Source organism: Suricata suricatta, chromosome 1 (genome assembly GCF_006229205.1).
Source record: "Suricata suricatta isolate VVHF042 chromosome 1, meerkat_22Aug2017_6uvM2_HiC, whole genome shotgun sequence".
Classification (NCBI taxonomy): Eukaryota; Metazoa; Chordata; class Mammalia; order Carnivora; family Herpestidae; genus Suricata; species Suricata suricatta.
The window spans coordinates 112836712-112861731 of record NC_043700.1 but is presented as its reverse complement, the minus strand read 5'-3'; the positions used below and the strand labels follow the sequence as shown (position 1 = coordinate 112861731).

At 44.9% G+C, this 25020-nt stretch overlaps 1 protein-coding gene across 2 annotated transcripts in view; it reads left to right on the top strand.

Moving 5' to 3' along the window:
• Positions 1–24260, top strand: part of NFKB1 (nuclear factor kappa B subunit 1) — a 114919-nt gene extending 90659 nt beyond the window's left edge. For both annotated transcript variants that reach the window (XM_029942630.1, XM_029942623.1), the window contains exons 12-24: positions 191–334; positions 1669–1758; positions 3293–3478; positions 4592–4733; positions 8527–8641; positions 13959–14160; positions 14614–14783; positions 15124–15226; positions 17974–18098; positions 19716–19782; positions 20094–20266; positions 21006–21186; positions 23668–24260. In XM_029942630.1, the coding sequence (XP_029798490.1) occupies positions 191–334; positions 1669–1758; positions 3293–3478; positions 4592–4733; positions 8527–8641; positions 13959–14160; positions 14614–14783; positions 15124–15226; positions 17974–18098; positions 19716–19782; positions 20094–20266; positions 21006–21186; positions 23668–23825 (1856 nt within the window). In that variant the 3' untranslated portion in view covers positions 23826–24260. The remainder of the gene's footprint in view (positions 1–190; positions 335–1668; positions 1759–3292; positions 3479–4591; positions 4734–8526; positions 8642–13958; positions 14161–14613; positions 14784–15123; positions 15227–17973; positions 18099–19715; positions 19783–20093; positions 20267–21005; positions 21187–23667) is intronic.
• Positions 24261–25020: the final 760 nt, after the last annotated feature.

The following is a 25020-nucleotide window of genomic DNA, read 5'->3' as shown; positions in this document are numbered from 1 at the left end:
TGGTTCTCAGTCTTCATATCCATTGGAATAAATATAATGCTTCTTGAAATTGGGCTTCTCTTCCTCCTTGGGTAATTTCTGTTTCCCTTTAAGATGTTTAAAAATACCGTCAGAATCAATATTCTCTCTGTGGCTAGTTGTGGAATTGAATCAGTCTTTTCTCCTCTGGTTTCTCTTCCTTTAACTACAGATAAAGAGGAAGTGCAGAGGAAGCGGCAGAAGCTCATGCCTAATTTCTCAGATAGTTTCGGCGGTGGTAGTGGTGCCGGAGCTGGAGGTGGAGGCATGTTTGGCAGTGGCGGTGGAGGAGGTGGTGCTGGAAGTACGGGTCCAGGTACGAGTTAAGTCTACTCTTTCTAAAGCTTTTCACGTTGGAGGGGCTAGAATTTTCTTTACCTAGATTTCCCAGATTGTCTGTGGGTTGAGTGGCTGTGACATCACTGAGTGTGACCTCTGAAATTAATTAAAATTTCAATAAATATTTTTGCAAAGAAATGCATATTCATTTTGCAATATGTAGATAATACCAAAAACTTTAAGAAGAAAAAAAAGTCACCCAAGTTCAGTTATCTGAAGAATGCATCTATTAACATTTAGGTAAATATTCTTCCTCCCTCCCATCCTTCCTACTTTCCCTCTTTGTCTTCGTTTTCTTTGGAAACATTGAAAGGATTTCATATTGTACATACTAACATCATAGACAATCTGAAGATACATAAAATCCTACCATCGAAGGTTAACTTTCTTCTAATTTAATTCTGTGCAAACATTTTAGTATTTTTTTGTATTTTTATGAGTACACCTGTGATCCTCACATTGTATTTAGACTATTTACCTATATGTTATTTATTATCATCACTTCATGAATGTGTATATGAAGTCATATATGCTGCTTTTCCCTGACAGATTAATATAAGCATTTCCTCCATAGTAATATAACTATTATGTAAGCGTAATTTTTAAGCATCATTTTAATGACTCATATTTCATCACGTGAATACACCATAATATTACTTACTTGAATGCATTTCCTGTTTTTATTGGGTTTTTTTTTACTGAAGTCCTTTGTCCACATTGTTTTTCTTTTATTCCACATTGTGTTTATAAATTAGAGTCTTTTAAGTAAAATTACAGTGTCAGAGAGTATGACATCTAATACCAGCTGCTTCCCCAAAGAGTTTTATGCACGACTTTATGTTTCCACCAAAAATGCATGAACTTGCACAGCGTGGTCATATTTCCTTGAGCACTCGGTACTTTTTCTGTATTTTGTTTGGTTCAGTTTTTCCCTCCAGACATTATTTCAAGGTCCTCTGTGTCAGCAAGTCTGAGTTTGGGTGGTGACACTCTCACACAGCAGTGGGACACTTTCTCCAGGGAGAACTCCGCCATGCTGCCCCAGGCCTGGCCATTGCCTGAGTTGCCAAAATGTAAACTTGGTCGGAGTGGAATTCTGATCATCCCATGACGCCCCACCCCCACCCCCCAGAGTGTCTTACTAACTCACAGTGGAAGCACCATGTCAGGCACTCTGCCTTCCCACACCGAAGCCTGTGCTCACCTGAGGGAAGGACACCAAACTTGACTGAGTCTTCATAACACACACACAAACACACACACACACACGCACCCATCACGAGGTTTCAGTTGTTTTGCTTGCTGTTGCAGGGTATGGCTTCCCCCACTATGGATTCCCTACGTACGGTGGAATTACCTTCCATCCTGGAACCACTAAGTCTAATGCTGGGATGAAACATGGTAAGTAATACAATTCTTTTTAATAGTGAGAAAAGAAAAAAATTAAAAGTTTTATATTATTACTTATCATCATCTTGAAAAAATTTGATAAACTGAAATAAACTAAGAAGATACTTGTGCAAAAAAAAATGTTATTTCCCATGGCGAATATAAATTCTATTCCCATTCCTATGTTTATACTTATACATTTCCTTCTTCAGTGGCATGAACAAGGGGAAGAAAAGAGCATTAAAAAGGGACATACAGAGAGACTTGACTAAAAAAGTCACCCAACTTACCTACCCTCTCCCAGTTTTTTCCCTCAAATACTACACTTTTGGAGACATTTTGAGTTTTATAGGGACAGCCTTTCCCCTCAAATGCATTCTTTCATGTGCAGTCGCCACACTGTGTGTTCATAGCTTATATTACGTGTCTATTCCAGTGTACCCATTGACGAAAGAACACAAAGTCTTCCCACGTAGTGAATGCCTGTTTTATGTCAGATGCTACTTCTACATCTTTTAACTGTAATCTCCATGATGGCTCTGTAGGGAAAAGAGTAGTGTCTCCATTTTACGGACAGAGGACACCGACGTTCAGAAAGGTTCATTCACTCACTGAACGCACATATCTGTGATTGGCAGAACGTGGATTTCAACCAGTTCTGCTCATAAACCACAGGTGCTCTCGTAGAACCTGTCAGATAATATGGTCAGACTAGAAAGAGCATAGTAATGGCATACCGAGTAGCTCCCACACTGTAGAATGTGACTTGATATTATGTTTTAACAACTTGCTTGGCTAGTTAACATTAGGAAAAGAATAATTCTTGTTTGTTTTTGAGAGAGAGAGAGAGAGAGACCATGTGTGAAAGAGAGGGACAGAGGGAGGGAGAGGGAGAGGGAGAGAGAGAGAGAGAGAGAGAGAGAGAGAGAGAGAGAGAGAGAGAGAATCTTCAGCAGGCTTTAGGCTTAGTAAGGAGCCCCACATGGGGCTCAATCTTGTGACCATGAGATCATGACCTGAGCCCAAATCAAGAGTCAGATGTTTAACTGACTGAGCCACCCAGGCACTCCAAAACTCCTGTTTATTTTTTTTTTTTTAATTTTTAACTAATATTTATTTTTGAGAGACAGAAAGAGACAAAGTACAAGAAGGGGAGGGGCAGAGAGAAAGGGAGACACAGAATCAGAAGCAGGCTCCAGGCTCTGAGCAGTCAACACAAAGCCCAATGCAGAGCTGAAACCCACAAACTGCAAGATCATGACCTGAGCCAAAGTTGGCCCCTCAACCGACCGAGCCACTCAGGCACCCCTGGAATATGTCACTTAGAACTCCATAAAAATGTGTCTTTTAGAAGTGAGAGTTTAAAATAGCTCCAAAACAAGTTACTTATGATACGACTATTTTAAAAGGAATTTCAAATTATTGTTTTTCTTTTCCCTTCACAATAAACTTGCCTCCTATCTTTTATCTGACCTTCACTGAAACAGTGAATTATAACTTAATAGAATTTAGTGAGAAAACGCTGATGTTTCTGCTTTTATCTTAGGGACCATAGACTCCCTATCTAAAAATGACCCTGAGAGTTGTGGCAAGAGTGTGGACAGAGAGGCAGTGAACTTCTCTGGGAAAGTAACTGAACCCGCAGAACAAGATAAGGAGTCTGGCTCTGGAGAAGACGAGGTTACCCTGACGTGTACAGTAGGAGGAAAGGAAGAGAACTCTAGGTTTCAGGGTAAGTGAGCGCACGTATGATTACGCTGGATTGCCTGGTGAGGGCATTGTTGGTTCAGGTGTAGAAGCTATTGCCAGAAGACCGGTGTCTTTTCTGTTAATCTAAAAATGATATATCAATATCCTGTTCAGTGTACTCTTCAGAGTTCTGTATGCCTTTTGAAAAGCATGTGTCAGAGCATTTTATTCACACAGAGATTTCCAGTTTCCCCATATTATCTCTGAATAAAGTACTGGAATATGCTTATGTATCCTCCAGTCATAATTACGCAGTTTTAGGGTATCGTGTGAGATCATCTAATTCATTCCTACCACAGATAATAGAGACGTCTCTGTAACTTCAATAGTCTTCCTCTAGACTATAGTTGGACCATCACCCTGAAGTAGAACTTTGCCTTCCCTTTACCCTGATGCCCTCTTTGAACAATCAGAGTTAAGAGGGACAGGGCACTGTGCACATTATTTTGAACCAGTACTCATCAGAGAAAAGGGAAGGGAGAGCCGGCAAATATTTCAGCTTGGTGGCCACTTATGGTCTCTAACACGTATTCTTTTTTTTTAATATCACTTTAAAAATGTACGAAGCATGGTCAGGTGGGGGACCATATAAAAACAGGCCACGTACTGGTTTTGCCCGCAGGTCCACATTTGCCTTCCCCTGACCTTCAGGAAGCAAATGTCACATGAACACCGATGGCTTAGGGAAAGTCTGTCGGTGGCAGAGACTGTGGTTTTTGACACTTTACCTAACGAGACAGTTGTTAAAGACTCCGATGAAGGATTATTTCATCAAGAGATTGATTATTTACGCCAATCAAAGTATTCAGAGACTGCTTGTTCCCCCTGAAATAACAGACCTACCTAAATCGCCTTCCCTAACAAACCCCAGACAGATTTTTCACATCAGCCTCTGTGTTTGTCAGTAAACCAGTTCCAGTTGTGCTTTCACTTGTGAACACAGTCCAGAAGCACTGAAAGGAGCGTTTGCAACTAAAGCGAAGAGTGTCGAGGTATCAGAACACTGATGCTGATAGTTTGGGCCCCAGGCGTACCACACCCGTGCCACACACCAAGTCTAGGAGACTCCACTGTGATTGTGCTCATTGCCTTGCAGATGACCTCTTCCTAGAGAAGGCCATGCAGCTGGCCAAGCGGCATGCCAATGCCCTTTTTGACTATGCGGTAACAGGAGATGTGAAGATGCTGCTGGCTGTCCAGCGCCATCTCACTGCAGTGCAGGATGAGAATGGGGACAGGTAAGTCAGGACTTTGGCAAACAAAGGTTGTTTTAGGGTAGGGAAGTGAGAAAATCACAGGATTGGCTAGAGATAAAAAGAATTGTTTAAAGGTATTGGGTCCCGTAACTGGAAGACTCACGGATAGTCATGTGTCAGTGAGGTTGAATCCATAATTTGCTTCCCCAGTGCTGCGGTTCCCACCTGTTGGACATTAGAACTTTTAAGTCCTCATCTAAGAGTACATCATTCTAGGCAAGAAGACTAAGATGTGTGCAGGGAATGGTACTTTTTCAAAAACCTCGCTCTATTTATTGGGATAACATTTGGAATGAAATTGAATAAACACCTATTTAATTTATTGGATTAATAACATCTGCTTTATTTACCAAAATGAGATAAGAATAAAATTTGGTCCAACCCAATCCCCAAAGCACTTGTTACCCCAGCTGCACAGTTACCCTAGTAGTGTCCCCAAGAAAAAGCCCGTAAAGACAGCACAACAACAACAGTAACAAAACAAGTAAGAGATCATTGTCATTCTTTCCCAGTTCTGGCTCCTTCCCTACTGCCTCGGCTTCTGATTACCAGTCTGGGACTGGCTCAGACTCCTGTGACGGCTGTAACCCACGCTGTGTGGGAGTCCGACATTCCAATCAGCATGCCTCCGATTCTGCTGTTACTGAGCTTATATTTGCAAAGCACCTGGCTTCTTTCTAAAACAGTTCTCTGAGTCCTCACATCGACACTCCTAAAATGATCTCAAAAGCCTGTGAGAATAACAAGAGACAACAGCCCTCAGAGTCGAGTCAAGGGCCTTATCTAAAACTTTCCTAAAATAGTGTCAGCACTGAGAAACCCTTTTCTGGAGAGGAGCTCCTGAGTGCTGTGTTTTCAGCCTCAGTTAAAGAACTGAATCAAACGCTTTAGGAAAGTGCCAACCTCAGGGTTTCAAACAGAGACCTTTGTTCTCATTCCTTGCAGCGTAACCAAGGATGTGGTATAACCACTGGCCTTGTCATACTGTATGAGAGGAACCGGCACAGCCTTCCTCGGGCGCGGCTGCGAACAGCAGAGTGCTTTTACAGGGTTAAAGAATCCAATTAGCACTCAATAACATGGAACCACAAGAGAAAGCAGTTAACCAAGACAGAACGATAGGGTTTCGAGTGACATTTTCAGGGACCTCTGCACTGATGAGCCTGAGAAAGATGAGCACGTAGAAGTTAGGAAAGGCTGCTAATATATGAAGGGGGGATTGTGGAAAAGATTTCGGGGCACATGCATTCAAGTTGGTGCATTGAGGGGAAGACGCACGCATGTGTGCGGACACATATGGAGGGACCGAGGAGGTGACCTCCCCCACCCCGGTGGAACACGAATACTTAGAGTCCCCTCCTAGGGCCCCAGACATACTCCTGCAAGCAGGCTCTGGGCACTTGCCATAGTTAGAGGGCAGAGACAGGTGATGTGGAGACAGGAGCCCTCGTGAGAATGCAGACAAGGGAAAACTGTTGGTCCTCACAGCTCAGGTCTCATTTTAATTGAACTTGTCTCACTCAGCTAATAATCTGAATCCCGTAGCCATTAGTCATCACAGCAAATACAATGGAAAAAAGAAAAGAAAAGAACTGGTGTTGGGGAAATTCCCATGAGGGTGTGAGGATTTAAGGGGGAGGGGGGTTGTACTTCTGCTATGAAATGCTGAGCTGCTCATGGAAATTTCTAGGCCATTTTGAAGTATGACCTTTTTCTTGGTAGATGTGCATCATGGCTGCATCAGACTTGAGGCCCTTTTTAGAAGGCTTCTTCCAATCTCACATTTCAAGAGACAATAATGACACCTTGACATCATTTATTTGCTCTCTCAAGTAATGAAGTCATAAGTTAGTTTTTTAGGCCCTCCCATGCCAAGGTTGATCCCTGGTAAAATTTTACCCTTCCCTTGTTAAGAAAGAGGACTGAATAAAATCACACCAAATATTTTTCATTTGGAGAAAATCGAGATCAAATCCCAGCTATCCTGCCACCATGTGAAACTGTGAGTGCCCTCTGTATCACAATCTGCCCATACTTTGGAGCATTCATTATCTTAAGCATCCATTGGCAGCTCCACAGAGCAGTGCCCACGTACTCCTTCAGCAGAGTGGCTTAAGGGATTAAAAGATGGCTCTGGAGCCAGGTGGACCTGGGCTGGGCTCCCAGCTTCTCCACTCACTAGGTATATGACCTGGGTTGAGTTCTATTATACCTACAAGTCCAAGTTTCATCATCTGAAAAATGACGATAATGTGAAGGCTTCTTGTTATGATAATAAATAAGATCAAGTATGTCAACTACTTAGGATGGTCTGGCAAATAGAAGCTCTAAACAACTTTTATTGTGGTTAGTGTTGCATCATTTCAAATTAATTTTAATAGTAAGGTTTTTTTAACAATTAACACATTGTGTCCCTAAGAGTGATGCTTGGCGCCTGCCAATATTTTCCACCTCATTAGAATAAGCCTTCAATTTTAGTGTGCCTCAATTTTAATGCCTAAATTGTGTGCCAGGACTTTCAACAATAGCCAAATCATGGAAAGAACCTAACTGTCCATCAACTGATGAATGGATCAAGAAGATGTGGTTTATATATACAATGAAATACTACATGCCCATGAGAAAGAATGAAATCTGGCCATTGGTAGCAACCTGGATGGACCTGGAGGGAGTCATATTAAGTGAAATAAGTCAGGCAGGGAAGGACAGATACCATATGTTATCACTCATAGGTCTAACAGAAGAAACCTAACAGAGGACCATGGGAAGGGGAAAGGGGAAAGAGAATTAGGGAGAGGGAGGGAGGCAAATCATGAAGGACTCTTGAATACTGAAAACAAACTGAGGGCTGAAGAGGGAGGGGGAGAGAGGAAGGAGGGTGATGGTTATGGAGGAGGGCACTTGTGGGGAAGAGCACTGGGTGTTATATGGAAACCACCTTGACAATAAACTATAAATTTTAAAAAAAAATTGCATGCCAGAGCTTAAGGCTGACCCAGAGAGAACCAGCCCCGAGGTCATGGGTCAGAGAGGGAGAGAGACATTCGGAAAACTACAGTTGCATAACAAGCAGTGAACTTGAGGCGAATCAGTATGGCTGCCTGGGAAGTTCAGAGAGGAAGTGAGTTTGAAGTGGAATGTGAAGGCGGGAGTAGGCATTGTCTAGGCAGAGAAGAGGAGCAGAACCATTCCAGGCAGAGGGAATATTTGCAGGGGAGAAATATGATCACAATGTTCCCTCAGATATTTGCCTCATGAGTCTTCTCCCAGTAGTTAAAAGCCTGACCCTACCATCCCCTTTTGGGGTCCAGGAAGAGCTTTAAAAAGCCACCACACTGTGTGTTTTGAGGAGGCTGGCAAGGCTAAGTGAGGTAACTACATTTTTCTGAGCAATTCCAAGTGCTGAGCATTTTCCATACATCATCTGTATGCAAAGGGAAGCCAGGAAGAGGCTAGAGGAGAAAATGTGCTGAAACCACTGCAGGAAGACAGAGTTGGGATTTGAACTTAGGTCTCTCTGCCTCAAGGCCCAAGTGCATTTAAAGGTCTAGGGGTCAAATTAAAATGGCCTCAGAGGCCAGGCAAGCACAGTAAATGTGTGTAGCTGCCTCAATAGGCAACAGATCATCCCCAGCTCAGACTCAAATGACATTTGGGGCCCAAATACAACTTAAGTATGGGAGCCAGGTTCTGTCTGCAAGTCTGATCATTTCTTGGGAATCTTTTTTTTCCACTGACACTTTAGTTGATTATCGCCACTCTTTTTTCCCCTCAGTGTCTTACACTTAGCAATCATCCATCTTCATGCTCAGCTTGTGAGGGATCTACTAGAAGTCACATCCGGTTTGATTTCTGATGACATTATCAATATGAGAAATGATCTCTACCAGGTAAGCCAAAACACCAACTAAGGAAAAACCCACCATTGGTACGTGCTTGCAAGTGTGTGTGTGCGTGTATATATGTGTTATTTCTAATAATGTTCACAGTAGCAAAAATATGGTGCTTTGTTGTGTAGGTTATATCCTAAAAGCCCATTCCTTGGGAATATTATCTATGATTTAGGATCCTTTAACCTATGAGTGTGATAGAAATCACTGTACAATAGAAATTCCCCACTCCTGTTGGGGGAAGGCAAAGTTTAAACTTTAGAAATCTGTCAAAGATTTGATCCATTTTCTTGTTTTAATTTGTTGTATTTTTTTCATTATAATAAGTATAATTTTTAATCCTAATCCCCTATTTTCCCCATCCCCCCACACCCACTTCCCATCTGGTAACCATCAGTTTGTTCTCTGGAGTTAAGAGTCTGTTTCTTGGTTTGCCCCTATCTCTTTTTCCCCACCTTTGCTCATTTGTTTTGTTTCTTAAATTCCACATATGAATGGGATCATATGGCATTTGTTTTTCTCTGACTTATTTCACTTAGCCTAATACACTCTATCTACATCCATGTTCTTGCACATGGTAAGATTTCATTTTTTGTGGCTGAATAATATTCCATATTGTGTGTGTGTGTGTGTGTGTGTGTGTGTGTGTATGCCACATACTATATATATACACACACACACACACACACACACACACACACACACACACACACATACACACACACACAAACACCACATCTTTTTTACCCATTCATCTGTCAGTGGACACTTGGGCTGTTTCCATTGTTTGGCTATTGTAAATAATGCTGTTCTAAATAAGGGGTGCATGTAGACCTTTGAATTAGTGTTTTTGTATTTTGGAATTAGATACCCAATAGTGCAATTAATAGGTTGTAGGGTAGCTCTATTTTTAATTTTTTTAGTAAATCTCCATACTGTTTTCCACAGTGGCTGCACCAGTTTGCATTCCCACCAGCAGTGCAGGAGGGTTCCTGTTTCTCCATATCCTCACCAACACTTGTTTCTTGTGTTTTTTATTTTAGTCTTTCTGACTGGTGTGAGGTGATATCTCATTGTAGTTTTGATTTGTACTTCCCTGATGAATGATGTTGAACATCTTTTTTCTTTCTTTTTTAACTGAAATATAACTGACATATAACATTGTATTAGTTTAAGGTATAAAGGGATTCAATATTTGTATATATTGCAAAATGATCACCAAAATAAGTTTACTTACCATCCATCACCACCCATAGTTACAAATTTTTTTCTTGCAATAAGAACTTTTAAGATCTACTCCCTTAGCAGCTTTCAAATATGCAGTACGGGGGAACCTAGAGTAAATATACTTGTCAAGAAAAATACAGTTGAAAACCATTAAGTTTGGAAAGCTAATAATTCACAAGAATGTGTTCTGCTAAACCACATTTTGACAACATCTAAATTAAGTGTATATCAAATCAAGGGTGCTGAAATCAGAATGCAGAAGTAAAAAGGTTGGTTGAGGAGAGTCTTTCAAAAACAGAAAGACAGTTCCAATTGAGGAAAACAGAAGACACCAGAGTTTTTGCCCAGATCAGGTTTGAATAGGAATTCAGGGGCTCAAACGCAGCTCGAGGAAGCCTGTTACAGAAGTCTGCAGATACTGCACAGAGGAGGGAGCTGGGACCCGGTGGGGCTGCCTGCTGGGCACATGCAGACTTCAGGTGAGGAAAGGAGATTGAAACTGCTGCTTGGCAGAACCAAAGCCCAGATGCTGGTGTTGGGAGCCTGAGCCCTGGACTGGTCTCTCTGGCTAGGGGGCACACTACCACTGGAGCTGTTCCATTTCCTGCCCAGGAGCACAGGCCCCTCCTAGCTTGCCTTTACCCCAGCCCACTTGGCTTTGGTCCTAGTCTCCTGGTCTGGCCCCTTGTCAGCTTTCGCATTTTCTCCCTCCCTTCATTGCACCCAAAGTGACTTCCGAGCCCTTGTTGGCCTGGATCATGTGCTCAGATGCCTGGTCCAGGCATATCTGTCACTCTAAAAATGTGGACAACAATCATGTGCAATTAATTGCACAGTAAAGTACCTGTTCCAGTTCTCAATTGTTAGAGCAGGTGTTGTGAATCATTTTTATCTCCTCAAAGCAAAAGAACTAAAATGTTTACATGTGGCTGTTAGTAGATTTTTATCTGTGCATAGGTGTTTCCTGAGAAGGGAAGTAAGTTTCCCATTTGATGTAAGGCTTTAGGCTCCTTCCCTGGCTGTAATGCTTAATGTCAAAAGAAGGATGAAGTCGGGGATTCTTCACTGACTCATAATATAAAGCAATGAAATGAAGTCTAATTTTAGGTAGACATTTAAAGGATGTCTTCAGATTCTCATACCATCTTGGGGGTTGTTGGTATTTGGAGAGTCATCTGGCCCATGAGGATTGATCCTCTCAGACTTTAAGACTGATCTTTCTTCTCAACGATCACAAGTTTACAAAAAAAACTGGGAATGGAATGCTGTCGCTTCTCAGTCCTCCTTTCAAAGACTGCTTAACTTCACTGCCTGTAGGTCAGAAGCAAGGAATTACTTGTTTTTCTGTTTATAAATAGGCCCCGCAAAGGACACCACACAGCAGGATTAGTAGTTGTGATTTATTATGTGCTAACCTCCTTACTGTATCATTTGGTTACGTATATGGAGACTCTCTTTGGTGTGCTAGACACACAAAAATCTCAAAACCACCACCCTCGACACTTCCATGCCTTCTGACATGGGGACTCTCCGGAGAGTCCACTTTTCCCCCAACTTCCCACCGCTCTTGTTCCTGGGTAAGGATTCTGCATCCCTGGTATGCCTTATAGAGCTCAAACATATACCCAATGGCAACTTTGATCTGAGAACTAGAAAAGGCTAAAAGTTGGCCTCATTTATCTTTGTAAAGTTTCTGTTAACTGTTCTTGATGGAAAAATTATAGAGTTCTCTCAGTAATTTGGATTATTTGGCAATTGTCTTAGACAACCTCCCAAAATATCATTCACTAATCTTAGTACATTTCTGTGACCATCTGTCATGATCAGATCGCTCTCCCCACCCACTCCCTGGAGATACACTCAAAATAATCCAAGTGTATAGAGTTAGGATTCTTCTGAAAATATTTCTGAAATCTATTGCCTTTGAACCCTCTCCTCTTCTTCTCACCCCACCATAAACAACCATTCCAGTGTCTTTGATATGGATTATCTTGTTTGCACACATTCCCATGTAACATTAGTGGGGGGAGAGGGCATTATGCATGTGGGATTTTTTCTTTTATGGTTTTAATTTTTATAAACATAACATATGTTCATGGTTCTTTAAATGGTACATAAGGAATTATACTAGAAAATCAAAAATTGCCCTGGCATATACAAGTCTCTCAACCCCACTACCAAATACAACTATTGTTTCTATAAGCATTTGTAAGCACATGCAATCCACACCATATTATATAATCTGGGGTTAAAGGTCTAACTCCTGAGAAATTGAAAAATTGGTGGGACTGTGGGAGAAAACTAAAAAAAAGCTTCTTTTACTCATGGTAACAATTTAACATGAAAAAATCATACTGAAACTAGAGATAATTACTAATTGCTAACTAGTATAATATTTTATAATTTCAGATCTTCTTTTTTACAATGTCATTCTCTTTCAGACTTTTTCTCATTGCTCCTAAATAGCATTTCAGATTAACAAATGCAGGCTTTTTTTTTTTTACATATTTATTTCTTGAGAAGAAGGTTCTTGACTACAGTATCTAAAGTTTTGAGGACATCATTCTATTTCAAGCTGGGGGTGTAAACGATGAAAAAAGTAGGAGAGAAGGGAAATTTGGCCAAATATCCTGTCTTGTTTGTGTTGTATGAGATCATCCCTGTAACTGAGACGTAACCGCGGGAGCGTCTTTCAGCGTCTCCTGCGTTGTGGTTGTCCTGCGCCAGCCAGGGCGTGTGCCTCACCTGCTGTCGCTGCTGTGGCCAGTGATCACCTACCAAGGGAGAAAGTTTAGGCAAGTTGTCACTAGACAGGCTGGACTTCACAAACTTCTGTGAAATAGACTGATTTGTTTAAAAATATATTGTCATTCTCTTTCGGTGACCTCAGTTCTTTGAAAGATACTTCAGCGATTGTGTTTGTCTTGCTCATTTTGAAAACACTCAGTTTGCAAAACATCTCATTTGCATTCGCTGAGGCATTGCTTTGTGGGCAGAGTAGTCAAATGGACTGTTTATGCACCTATTAGTTGCCAGCAGTTCAACTCATCTGTTCCTCTGAGCCCTCTTGGGGAGATAGTTCTGTTGTCCAGGGTAAGACATATAGAATCCTGGGGCAACTGGGTGGCTCAGTCGGCTAGGCATCCCTCTGGCTTCAGCTCAGGTCATGATCTTGCAGTTCGTGGGTTTGAGCTCTACATTGGTCAGGCTCTCTGCTGTCAGCACAGAGCCCGCTTCAGATCCTCTGTCCCTCTCTCTGCCCCTCCCCCACTCATATACTCACTCTCTCAAAATAAATTAATTTTAAAAAAGACATTTAAAATCCTTTGACACCTGGTATAAAATGGAGGTGTCAGAGTTCTATTGATTGGTCTCATGGAGCCAGTCCATGGAAAAATATTTTTTAACTTAGCAAACTCATTTCCCATGGTAATATAGAATGATGGCACCTTTGACAATTGGTTTCTGTTGAATAGTTCATTTCAACTTCTTCAGTAAACCAATAGCCTTGCTTTGATTTGTTAACCTACAGAATTAGCAGCTGAAGATAGATTCCTACTAGAAAGTCAATAAACTTACATTTAGAAGAATTAACATATTAGCAATTAGCAGGCTGTAATGAGAAACAAGAAAGCTATTATGAATTGTACACATAGGGGCAACCTGGGTGGCTCAGTTGGTTAAGCATCCAGCTTTGGTTCAGGTCATGATCTCGCAGTTCGTGAGGTCAAGCCCTGCTTCGGGCTCTGTGCTGACCGCTCAGAGCTTGGAGCCTGTTTCAGAGTCTGTGTCTCCTTCTCTCTCTGCCCCTTCCCCGCTCATGCTCCATCTCTGTCTCAAAAATAAATAAAAAACATTAAAAAATTTTCTAAAAAGAATTGTAAACACAAAAATACTCTTAATTATCGCATGGCCCAAGAGCAGTCTACACACTAGCACAGGATATGGAACATTCACAGAAGCGAGGAGTTAATCTGTGGGAAGTAGCCCAGAGGGATGACTCCACCTATTGCAGTGGCAGCAACCAAGCCCACGGGTTCAAGTGTTCACCACTGACCCATGTGTCTCCTGCCCCTTCTCCCCTTCCCAGACGCCCTTGCACTTGGCCGTGATCACCAAGCAGGAGGCTGTGGTGGAGGACTTGCTGAGGGCCGGGGCCGACCTGAGCCTCCTGGACCGCTTGGGTAACTCTGTTTTGCACCTCGCTGCCAAAGAAGGACAAGACAAAATTCTCAGTATTTTACTCAAGCACAGAAAGGCGGCACTACTGATCGACCACCCTAACGGGGAAGGTAAGAGATTGTCACACATTGTGGTATAACCTTCTCTGCCTGCTTTCTGAACGATTGGTAGCTATTTGATAAATGTGTGTTATTTGATGTGCACCCCAAAATGCTTTCCTTAGTCACCTGGAGTTCGTCATCTCTTGTGAGAATTTCTGTTGCTCGCCATAGCTAATTTCTTTAAAAATGATTTGGAACAGTTAGTAGGAGGAAAACACAGAGGCTTGAGCGTATAAAGCATCATTTATCCAGAGATTTTTACTGGTTCTGAGTCTCCTGGGAACATATAAGGAGACTGTAGGTTTATGTGCAAGACAACAGACTTAAAGCACCTTTCAAGGCCATGTGGAGGAGAGACACTAGGTGTGCTGAAACTTGACAGCATTCCTTCCATAGGGTCCAGTTTTGTCATCTTGTGAGCAGTCTTCCAGCCCCATGACTGTCCCTGTGCTTGGGCCGCAGGTCTAAACGCCATTCACATAGCCGTGATGAGCAACAGCATGGCGTGTCTGCTGTTGCTCGTGGCTGCCGGGGCCGACGTCAACGCCCAGGAGCGGAAGTCGGGGCGCTCGGCGTTGCACCTGGCTGTGGAGCGTGACAACATCTCCCTTGCTGGCTGCCTGCTCCTGGAGGTAAAGGATGCACCTATTTGCCTTTGCATTCAATTCCCAGGAGGGAGTTGGGACCGTCTTTTCAGAGAATGATGTCAGTAACAGGTTTGCTCCCTACAGTCACCTCTGTTTATTCAGTATCTACTCAAGGCTCCAGAGTAGCAGCTTCGGACATTCCTGACACCATCTGCCCAGTGTCTCTAACTGGAGATGTCTTCAGTGACAGAATCTGCCCCAATAGCAACTGGGCTAGTAGTGTGACCTATTAACATGACCTAAGGGTCATGCTGATGGGAGAAGGCGGGGACTAAAGAGTGAGAGAACCTTCCACTGACTCCTTCCCGTGTTGGCTGGATTTCAGGGTGATGCCCATGTAGACAGTACCACGTATGATGGAACCACACCCCTGCACATAGCAGCCGGGAGAGGGTCCACCAGACTGGCGGCTCTTCTCAAAGCAGCAGGTAAGGTGGCCTGGTGGTTAGGAATGGAAAATGCTATCAGGAATGCAAACCCAACCCCAAAAGAGCGGCCACATCACTTTCTTTAAGCCACGGAGCTGCTGCTGAAAGGCATGAGTAAATACAAATCTCACGTTAACTGCCTTAACGATGCTGTTTGGACTCGTAATCCTGGGCTTCATCCTGATGGTCGTGTCAGTCTTTACTCTCCGCTTCATCTGTTTGTTTTGGGTGTTTGTTGTTTTGGTTGACCTCTATGACAGGAGATCTTCTTAAAGTTGAATTTGATTCCTGAAAGAACTCTGCGCATTACCAGCCTCAGATCGTGTCAGGAGTCTGCAGAAAAAAGTTTTTTGGTATATGACATAATTGTAAAATTTCCTTTGGCAAGGAGGTCTTTTAGAAGTTGAAGTAATAGGAAAAAACAAATAGGTTGTGTATTGAGTACTGTCATGTGCGAGGCACTAGAAATTGCTGGTGTTTATTGACCTTACGATGGACCAGGCATGTCACATTCATGGTCTTATTTCATCTGCAATAACCTTTTGAGGTAAGTACCATTATTATTTTTGCCATCTCAGAGCCAAGGAAAAAGACTGGGGAGGCCTATGGGTCCCAGTTCCGGGGTCCCGGTCTGGCATACCTGTGAACCACACCTCATCCACCTGAACTTGCAGACTCTGTTCCCTCTACTCTGTTTCTCTCTCCTGCTTACCTCGAGGATTTGCAGGTGTTACTCTGTTCACTTCTCTAATCCTGTGAAGTCTAGAAAATTACTGCTGCTCACCCTTGAATCTCTCTCACCTTGTATATTTAGAACCTCAACAAATGTTTAGTGGATTAGTATTCCAGACCTTCCCTAACATATCTGATTTACTTTGGGGATTATTAAAACTTTTTTTGGAAAGTAAATGCTTCATCAATTTAACAAAACAGAGTGAATTAAGTACCTTCTTTAAAAATTGAGTCCAGGAAGATGTACAGACTTTTCCTTTGGGAGCCCCACATTTTTCTAGAAACAAAATCCTATCCAAAGAGACAATAGCTTCTTCTTAGCCTTTGTCATGTTGAACTTTCTCTTGAACAAGACACTCTGATTGCAGTGATGTATGCATAGTTTGGGTAGTCACCAGTTATAATTAAGAAATACCTTCAGACAAGAAGCTATAACCCTTTCAAAACTGCTTTCCCTTGAATTCTCAGTATTCCATGAAAGGAGTAGCAAGTGATGGTTTCTCCACTGTATAAATGAAAGATCTCAGATGAGCTCAGAATCCTGAAGAAAGTCACTTAAAGAGCAGACATAGCTCAGCTCATCCAGCCTTCTCCAGTCCGTACATTCTTCCTCTTAGCTTCCCCAGTTTCCAGGGTCAGGTGGGACTCCCAGACTTCAAGATCAGGCTAGCCCTGGGAGAGTGAACTAAGAAACAGCATGAAGATCCTTCTCTGACTCTCATTAGGCCCTTTTCTATTGTTGAAGTTGGCACAAAACTAACGTTCATCCAGCAAGATAAAAAGTTCTTCCCGAAGGGTGTTCTGAACTTACTCCTGTTTGTTAGACATCAGACTAAACAGTCTCATAAAAATAGTCTCTAAGTCTTTAAGAAGTAACTCTAGCTCTAATCTCTAAGTGACTTTTGGTATTTTCTTGCTACATGTTAAGAAGCAGGCTAGATTTTTTCAAGACCAACCCTAAAATTTTCAATAACCATACATCCCAAGGGAAGGTTTTTGCGGTGTCTGTTTCTTTAAGGACCAGGACCTTGGCAGTGCTGTACCCAGGAAGAAAACTGAGCGTGTTGTCCCTATATAGCAAGTTTCTTTGCTCTTTTGAGCAAGTGGGAGAACAGAATGAAAAGCATGCAGTGGTGGGCACAAACCTGGGCAGAAAATTAGGACCTTAATCCAGAGGGTACACCCTAGTCCCTTACACTGCTGCCATTACCTCAGACTAAAGATGCATCTTTCAGTTGAAAACCATCCTAGACTTAAATGTGAGGGTCAGGGTACTCCACATCTTTTGTTGTTGGAAATGTCCTTGGCTATATAAGATATCAGACATATTTACAGTCACAGTAAATTAGAATTTAAAAGAAGTTCTCTGAATATTTCAGTAGGAACATGTTTTATGTAGGTGGGGGTGCCTGGGAGGCCCAGTTGGTTAGTGTCCAGCTTCAGCTCAGATCATGATCTCGCGGTCCGTGAGTTCAAGCCCCACGCCGGTCTCTGGGCTGACAGCTCAGAGCCTAGAGCCTGCTTTGGATTCTGTGTGTGTGTGTGTGTGTGTGTGTCTCTCTCTCTCTCCTCCCCTTCTCTCTCTCTCTCTCTCTCAAAAGTAAATATTTTAAAAAATAAAAGTAGGGGTGCCTGGGTGGCTCAGTCAGTTACGCATCCAGCTTTGGCCTCAGGTCATGATCTCACGGTTCATGGGTTCAAGCCCCACGTCAGGCTCTGTGCTGACAGCTAGCTCAGAGCCTGGAGCCTGCTTCAGATTCTGTATCTCCCTCTCTCTCTGACCCTCCCCTGCTCGCACTGTCTCTGTCTCTCAAAAATACATTAAAAAAATTTTTTTTTAATTTTTTAAAATAAACATAAGATGCAAAAAGTAAAAATAAAAGTAAAAATAAAAATTATCCAGTTAATTGCCTCTAGGAGCTATTGTGTTTTGCCTTTGGAAACCTGAGCTCTGCAGGCGGTTCAGAGTCGACAGGATTCGGGTTTACCTAATGCCATGTAACTTGACTTCACAGGTGCAGATCCCCTCGTGGAGAACTTTGAGCCTCTATATGACCTGGATGACTCTTGGGAAAAAGATGGAGAGGACGAAGGAGTCGTGCCTGGAACCACACCTCTAGATATGGCCACCAACTGGCAGGTGAGTGGGGCTGCAGTCTGTTTGATGGCAGCTCGGGAGGGAGCTAATGATTCAGGAATATAAGAACAGATGGTCTTCCTGGGTCTTTATTCCCCGAAGCACATGCCTTTTATTTATAAGAAAGTCTACTTGTCAGGAGACATATTTACCTTGAAAAACCTATCCGTGAGAGATCTAGGTCAGCAGAGTTATGAGTGTAAAAGCATATGCCTAATCAGATCAGAGTTCAGTTGTGAGAGAGGGTTCTGCAAGAGACAACACACAATTCTTATAAGTTTCCCGTTCTGAGCTCACACCGGAACTGTTCCCAGCGCTGCTTCTGAAGCTAGGATAGCTGTTCTGGTTTGCCTAGAACTTGGTGAGTGACTCCTTTACATAAAAAGAACCCAGAGAGGGGTGCCTGGGTGGCTCAGTCGATTAAGCGTCCAACTTCAGCTCAGGTCAGGATCTCACAGTTCGGGGTTCGAGCCCCGCATCAGGCTCTGAGCTGTCAGCTGATAGCCTGGAGCCTGCTTCAGATTCTGTGTCTCCCTCTCTCTCTTCCTCTCCTCTGCTCACACTCTGTCTTTCTCTCTCTCAAAAATAAATAAACATTAAAAAAATAAATTAAATAAAAAATAACATTAGAAAAAAAAGGAACCCAGGGAGTCTTCTGAGGACTTTAATAAATAGAAACATAGTAAATAGACTGAAGCTCTTCCTCCAAACTCCAGTGACCTGAGATCTAAAGGTGCAAACAGTTGCTAGGTCTTTACTGCCCAGGAAGAAGAGCCGGAGGGAGGCTGGCTCTCCAACCTGTGTTGATCTCCAGCACAACAAAATCGACTTTCTGGGGGCAAGCTCCGCTCCACATCCGAAAACTCCTTTGCCTCTTCGCAGCCCGCAGTGTTGAGTTGAGTGACCCCGGCCGAGACCACAGGGTTCCCCTTTTATGTTGAACATCGGGCTTTCCCAGAAGCCTCGCTGCAGAACACAGAAAGATAACCCACTTCAGTGACCCCATGTTGTCCTTTCCTAAGCCAGCAGCGTGCACAGAGTGACTGCAGAGAACACAGAAGGGTCTCCGGAGCTATGGAATTTATTTTTCCTTTTAACCGAAGACTTTTCTGTCCCCTCAATTTAAGATGTAGGTGGTGCTAGAAAGAGAACATCAAGCCTGTGGGCATTACTCTACCTGTTTGAGCAAGTTTATTAAATTCATTCTTATAAGCCTTTTGCGAGGGAGGAGGGGCAGCGAGGAGGCACAGCTTCACAGCTGTGAGTAAGCTCAGCCCTCACCCTGGCTCTCAGGGACACATCACGTGACAACACATGGCTGCTTCGGTTCGGAAGGACCGTGGCCCTGGCTCTCTGCAAGGTTGGCGCGGGTTCTTCCTCCCCACCTCAGAGGCCCCTGGAGAGCACAGCCTCCTGACCCCAGAGCCCAGGTCTTTAGTTTCCCCCGAAAGGCACTGTCATGACTTCACGGGTCATGGTTTTGACTCCTTCCCATTGCTCCACCTTCGGGGTACGAGGCCGTCGTAAGGAGGACACAGTGAGTTCCGGATCACAAAGAAACTGCTTCCCCTCCTGATCCCTTTGGTGTGTAATGTTTCTCCACGGTTCTCTTCCCAACAGGTGTTCGATATATTAAATGGGAAACCATACGAGCCAGAGTTTACAGCTGATGATTTACTCGCACAAGGTGAGCTCTTAACCAGTGTCCTCTCCGCACTGTCACTTAAAGGGGGGAGGGAGAGCCAGCAAATCCAGGCTGGACTGTGAGAGGCACAGCGGCTTGTGGCAGAATCGGAAGATCCTGGACATATGCACAGGGGAATATCCAGTTGTAATCGACCAAAACACGTAATAAGACCGCTACTGGTCAGGGCTTCCGCCGACTGTGGGAGAGGAGCTTGACTGCTCCACAGGGCGTTAGAGGGTGTGGCCGTGGTCAGTCCCTCCGGAGCGCCTCTGGTCGCTGAGGACCACCGTGTTTCTTCTTCATTCCTTCAGGAGACATGAAACAGCTGACAGAAGATACCAAGTTGCAGCTCTACAAGTTGCTAGAAATCCCTGATCCAGACAAAAACTGGGCTACCCTGGCACAGAAATTAGGTCTGGGGATACTAAATAACGCCTTCCGGCTGAGTCCCGCTCCTTCTAAAACTCTCATGGACAACTACGAGGTAACACATCAGCTCAGTTTTACTGGACCCTCCTCTGTTAACATCACTGACCTGGGCCTGGTTCCCTCCCCGCTCCCTGAACTCTGAGGAGGAACATGGGTCATTCATTGCTCACGTCCTGGGAGGGTGACCCAGGCCAGGATGGAAACCTGCCTTTGTAAGAAGGCAGTTTTCAGATACCTTAAGGTGTTCCCTATTTTCAAAAACTTGAGATTTCCTGCAAAAATCCTACCTAGAGGAACTTGACTCCTCCCCCCCCCCCCCCCAGACAAACCTGATAGACTGTGATTCATGTGCATTAACTTCCTGGCCCCAAGAGCATGCCTCCATCCCGTGTCAGGGCTGCAGCCAGCTTTCTGTGAGGTGAAGGTTTCTCTGAGGTGAAATTATTTTCTGCTGAGGATTTCCTTGTTAGCTCTTGTTTCTCGGTGGTTTTCAGAGCTTCAGCCCCAACAGGGATACCACCCGTGACCTTCTCTGCAGGTGGAGTTTCACTGCCTCAGCACTTCTCTCCCTCTCTGTCCCCTGCGCTTACTGGAAGCCACTTCTCTGTGATTTCCTGAGTGGTCTCTGAGCTGAAACAGGAAACTCCACGCGAAGGCCGTGTGTCTCCTCCGCTCTTCGCTCTGACGCCCCAGGGCCGCCGGGCGCTCTCGGGGCGGAGGGGGAGCGCGTGTCGTGCTGACAGCCTGTCCGCTGGCTCCCGGCACCGAACACCCTCCTCATTTCTTCCTCGCAGGTCTCCGGGGGGACAATAAAAGAGCTGGTGGAGGCCCTGAGACAGATGGGCTATACCGAAGCCATCGAAGTGATCCAGGCCGCCTTCGGCACCCCGGGCACCGCAGCCCCCGGCCCCGCGAAGACCGCCTCTCACACCCTCTCGCTGCCCCTCTCGCCTGCCTGCACGAGGCCACCAGTAGGTAAGGAGACAACAGAACTGGCAGCCGCGGTCATCGCCAGCTCCCCAGGCTGTGACTTCACAGTGTCTCGGGATGTGGCCGTCCTCTCTGCCATCGGCCCCTGAGTGCAGGGTCCCTAGTGACTGTCTGCCTTCCCTTCCGCAGCTCACAGGTTCTCCCGCTGCCCCTGTGCTGCCGCTACCGGCCAGGCGGGGCGCTGTCCCCAGGAATCTGTGAGCCCCTTCGATTCCGAATAATGCTAAAAACAACATGCTGTGGCTGGTTAAGGCAAATAGTGCTTCTCTCCTTAAATTTAAAGAAGAGAGAGGGCGCCTGGGTGGCTCAGTCAGTTGAGCGTCCAACTCTTGATTTCAGCTCAGGTCACCATCTCACAATTCATGGGACTGAGCCCCGTGTCAGGCTCTGTGCTGGCAGTGCAAAGCCTGCTTGGGATTCTCTCTCCTCTCTCTCTCTCTCTCTCTCTCTCTCTCTCTCTCTCTCTCTCTCTCTCTCTCCCCCCCCCTTCTCTCTCTCTCTGCCTCTCCCCTGCTTGCTCTGTCTCTCTCAAAAAAATTTAAAAAAAGATTTTAAAAAAACGTTAAAAAAGAGAGAGAAACATACAGAGCAAGGCTTATAGGCCGGGACTGGTCCCAGTTCCCACCACAGCACCCCAGCTCCTCGCCACCACCCTGCAACGGCTTCGCCTTCTCCCTTCACCTCCTCCCCAACCCCCCACACTGACCCATAACCCGCCCCCATCACCCCACCTGAAACACATAACAGAATCCCAGCAGCCCAATAATCCTTTGTTTCCCTGTAAATGTGGTCTTGCACTCTCTCAGCAACCACCCCGCACTTTCTGTCTGGACTTCGCCCCCCACATCCCTTCCCTGTCCTGACTCATCCGGTGTCCCCGGCCACGCGCCACCGAGAACACAGCAGCCGCTAGAATTTGCTCATCTTTGAAAGATGAACAGTTGGCCACGTCAGGCAGAAGCACGGCCATGCCCTGGGAGGTTTAGACAAAAATCTGAGACTTTGCCCGGGGACACTTGCTGCTCGGAACCAGCTCACACGCTGCCCAGTCCTCCCTCTGGGACAACCACCCTTGTCCGCCCACCCTCATTTCTGCCTCACTGCCTTCAGCAGCTCCTAATCAGTCTCCCTGCTTCCAGTCTGTCCCCCTCCCTCAGTCCACTCTCAACACAACAGGTAGTGAGAAGCTTTTTAAAAATTAGTGCCATTAAAAGAAAGGCAAGGGGCGCCTGGGGGGAGGCTCAGGCGGTTGAGTGTCCAACTCTTGATGTCTTCTCAGGTCATCAAGCTCCACATCAAGCTCTGTGCTTGGGATTCTCTCTCTCTCTCTCTCTCTCTCTCTCTCTCTCTCTCTCTCTCTCTCTCTCCTTCTGCCCCTTCCCACTTGCTCTCTCACAAAATAAACATTTTTTAAAGGAAAAAAGTAAAAATTAATTGCTCTTCTGTCACTCCCGTTTTATACCTTCCAGTTCATTCATCTGTTCACCAAATCTTTATTGAACGCATCCCAAGTGCCTAGTCGGTTAAGCCTCCGGCTTCGGCTCAGGTCAGATCTCACGGTCGTGGGTTTGAGCCCCGCGTCGGGCTCTGTGCTGACAGCTAGCTCAGAGCCTGTAGCCTGCTTCAGATGCTGTGTCTCCCTCTCTCTCTCTCTGCCCCTCCCTACTCTGTCCCTCAAAAATAAATAAACATTTAAAAAAACTTAAAAGAAACCCAATAAAAATTTGCTCATTGAATAACTCAACAAATCAATAAGAAGACAATAGCTGTGTCACTGCCATTAAGATCTTAATATTTTAATATTGAATTTAATATACAAGAAGGTAGCATTTTGATTTGTGTATGTTAGACTTCTTTTTCTTTGATCACTTCCTCTCTATAGCGATAACTCAACATTGTTCAGATCTCTAAAGACACTTCTCAACAAGGAGAATTTGACCTATTTTTCATTACAGACTCATTTTCATCATAATCACCTTATTTTCTTTGCTACCAGAATATTTTGGGTGCAACGCATAGCGTTTAGTAGCACACGAGGCCCAGAGAGATGTCTCATCTCTAGCTCCTACTTCTGTCACCCATTTATTTTGCCGGGGTTCAGCAGTTTTCCCAGCCATAAAATCGGTAATACAGTGGTTGGAAAACTACACCTGATTTCTAAGAAAAAAAAAAAAGGTACACTGTGAGGAGAATTCAGATTCTGATAAACATGATGGTAAGAAAGAGATGTGAAAACACTTGACAAATTTTGATGTCTTCACAGTTTTGATGGCCTCAAGGTTCTCCCCCGCCCCTCGCCGCGCACCGTAGCGACGAGCAGGTGGCTCAGGCGGGAGGCGCGGAACCGATAGGCATCAGCAGCCCACGGGTCCAAACCCCGAGGCCGGCGGGAGCGGAAGGCGTGTGTGAGCCCAGGCTCTGCCTCTTCCCGGCCGCACCCCAGTGACCCTGTGCTTCTTCCCCCAGACGAGGGCCGGGACGACAGCATCTGCGACAGCGGCGTGGAGACCTCCTTCCGCAAACTCAGCTTCACGGAGTCTCTGACCGGCGGCGGCTCCTTGCTGACTCTGAACAAAGTGCCCCGCGAGTACGCGCGGGAAGGACCGATCGAAGGCAAAATCTAGGCCGCCGCCGCCGCCAGCGCGCCCGTCGCACCACGCTGCCCGAGAGGAGGAAGCCGAGGGCGTCCGGAGGTGCTCGCGGGAAAACCAGCCTGCCCGAGCCGCTCGGATTGAGGCGAGGCCTTTCGAAGGCGGCTTCCTGTCCTGGCTCTCACACGCACGTCGGTCCGGTCCGCCAGCGGCTGCCCGAGCGGTCGCGGCGAGCCGGGCTGACGCCTCCTGGAGGGCGAGTTCGCTTCCTGAGCTTCTCCGGCTGCTTTCCCCGGTCACTGCCGCCGTCCCTCTGCCGCGCTCCCGCTGTCATTAAAAGGTGTCCCAGTCTCCACCTGGTGTTATTTCTGGCCGTCCACAGCACAGCCATGCATTCAGCTTAAGGAAAAAGAAAAGGAATATTTTTAAATGAGAGTCACACAGTGTATAATAATAAAAAAAAAAAAAGGCTTACTGCTTTTTCTAATGTGGTTATCTATGTGATTAAAAAAATGTACATGTCAATATTTAAACATGGTTACAATCAGTGCTGAAAATGGTATTTTCCCCTTTTCTGCATTTTGCTATTGTAAATATGTTTTTTAGATCAAATACTTTAAAGGAAAAAATGTTGGATTTATAAATGCTATTTTTTATTTTACTTTTATAATAAAAGGAAAAGCAAATGGATGACCTCATTTTGTTTGCTCTCCAGAAATACCTTTCTGAGATGATTCCCTGTACTCATGGGATCGTTCCCCGCCTGGGTATCGCGTTCACATTCCCCTTTAGAGTCAAGTTTTTGACCCAGAAACAAGCAACACAAATAAGGTATCCAAAGAGAAGTGTTTTGAGGTGAGATGAAAGCTCTGGGTCTGTCGAATCCTTGCCTGGCTCATTTCATTAAGGCCGTATCACCTCACCTTCCTCGGCCTCATGCAAAACCCTTCCTCCTCACCCCTCCGTGCTCCCGGTGCCCCGGAGACACACAAAGTACTTCGGGTTCAGCTTCCCAGAGGGTCCGGGACAGGCAGCCTTCCAGCGGGGCCTCTGCTGACCTGCTCTTCACTCAACAGACTTGGAAAAAAGGGAGAAGAGACATGAAAAGCATTTGCATGAGGTGCTGTGGTGAATTCTGTGACAGGCAACCAGGAGCGCCTCTAACAAAGGACACGTCCACCCTGCCGCTGGGAACACACGTAGCAAAAGGCCTCTCCCTGTCAGTTCC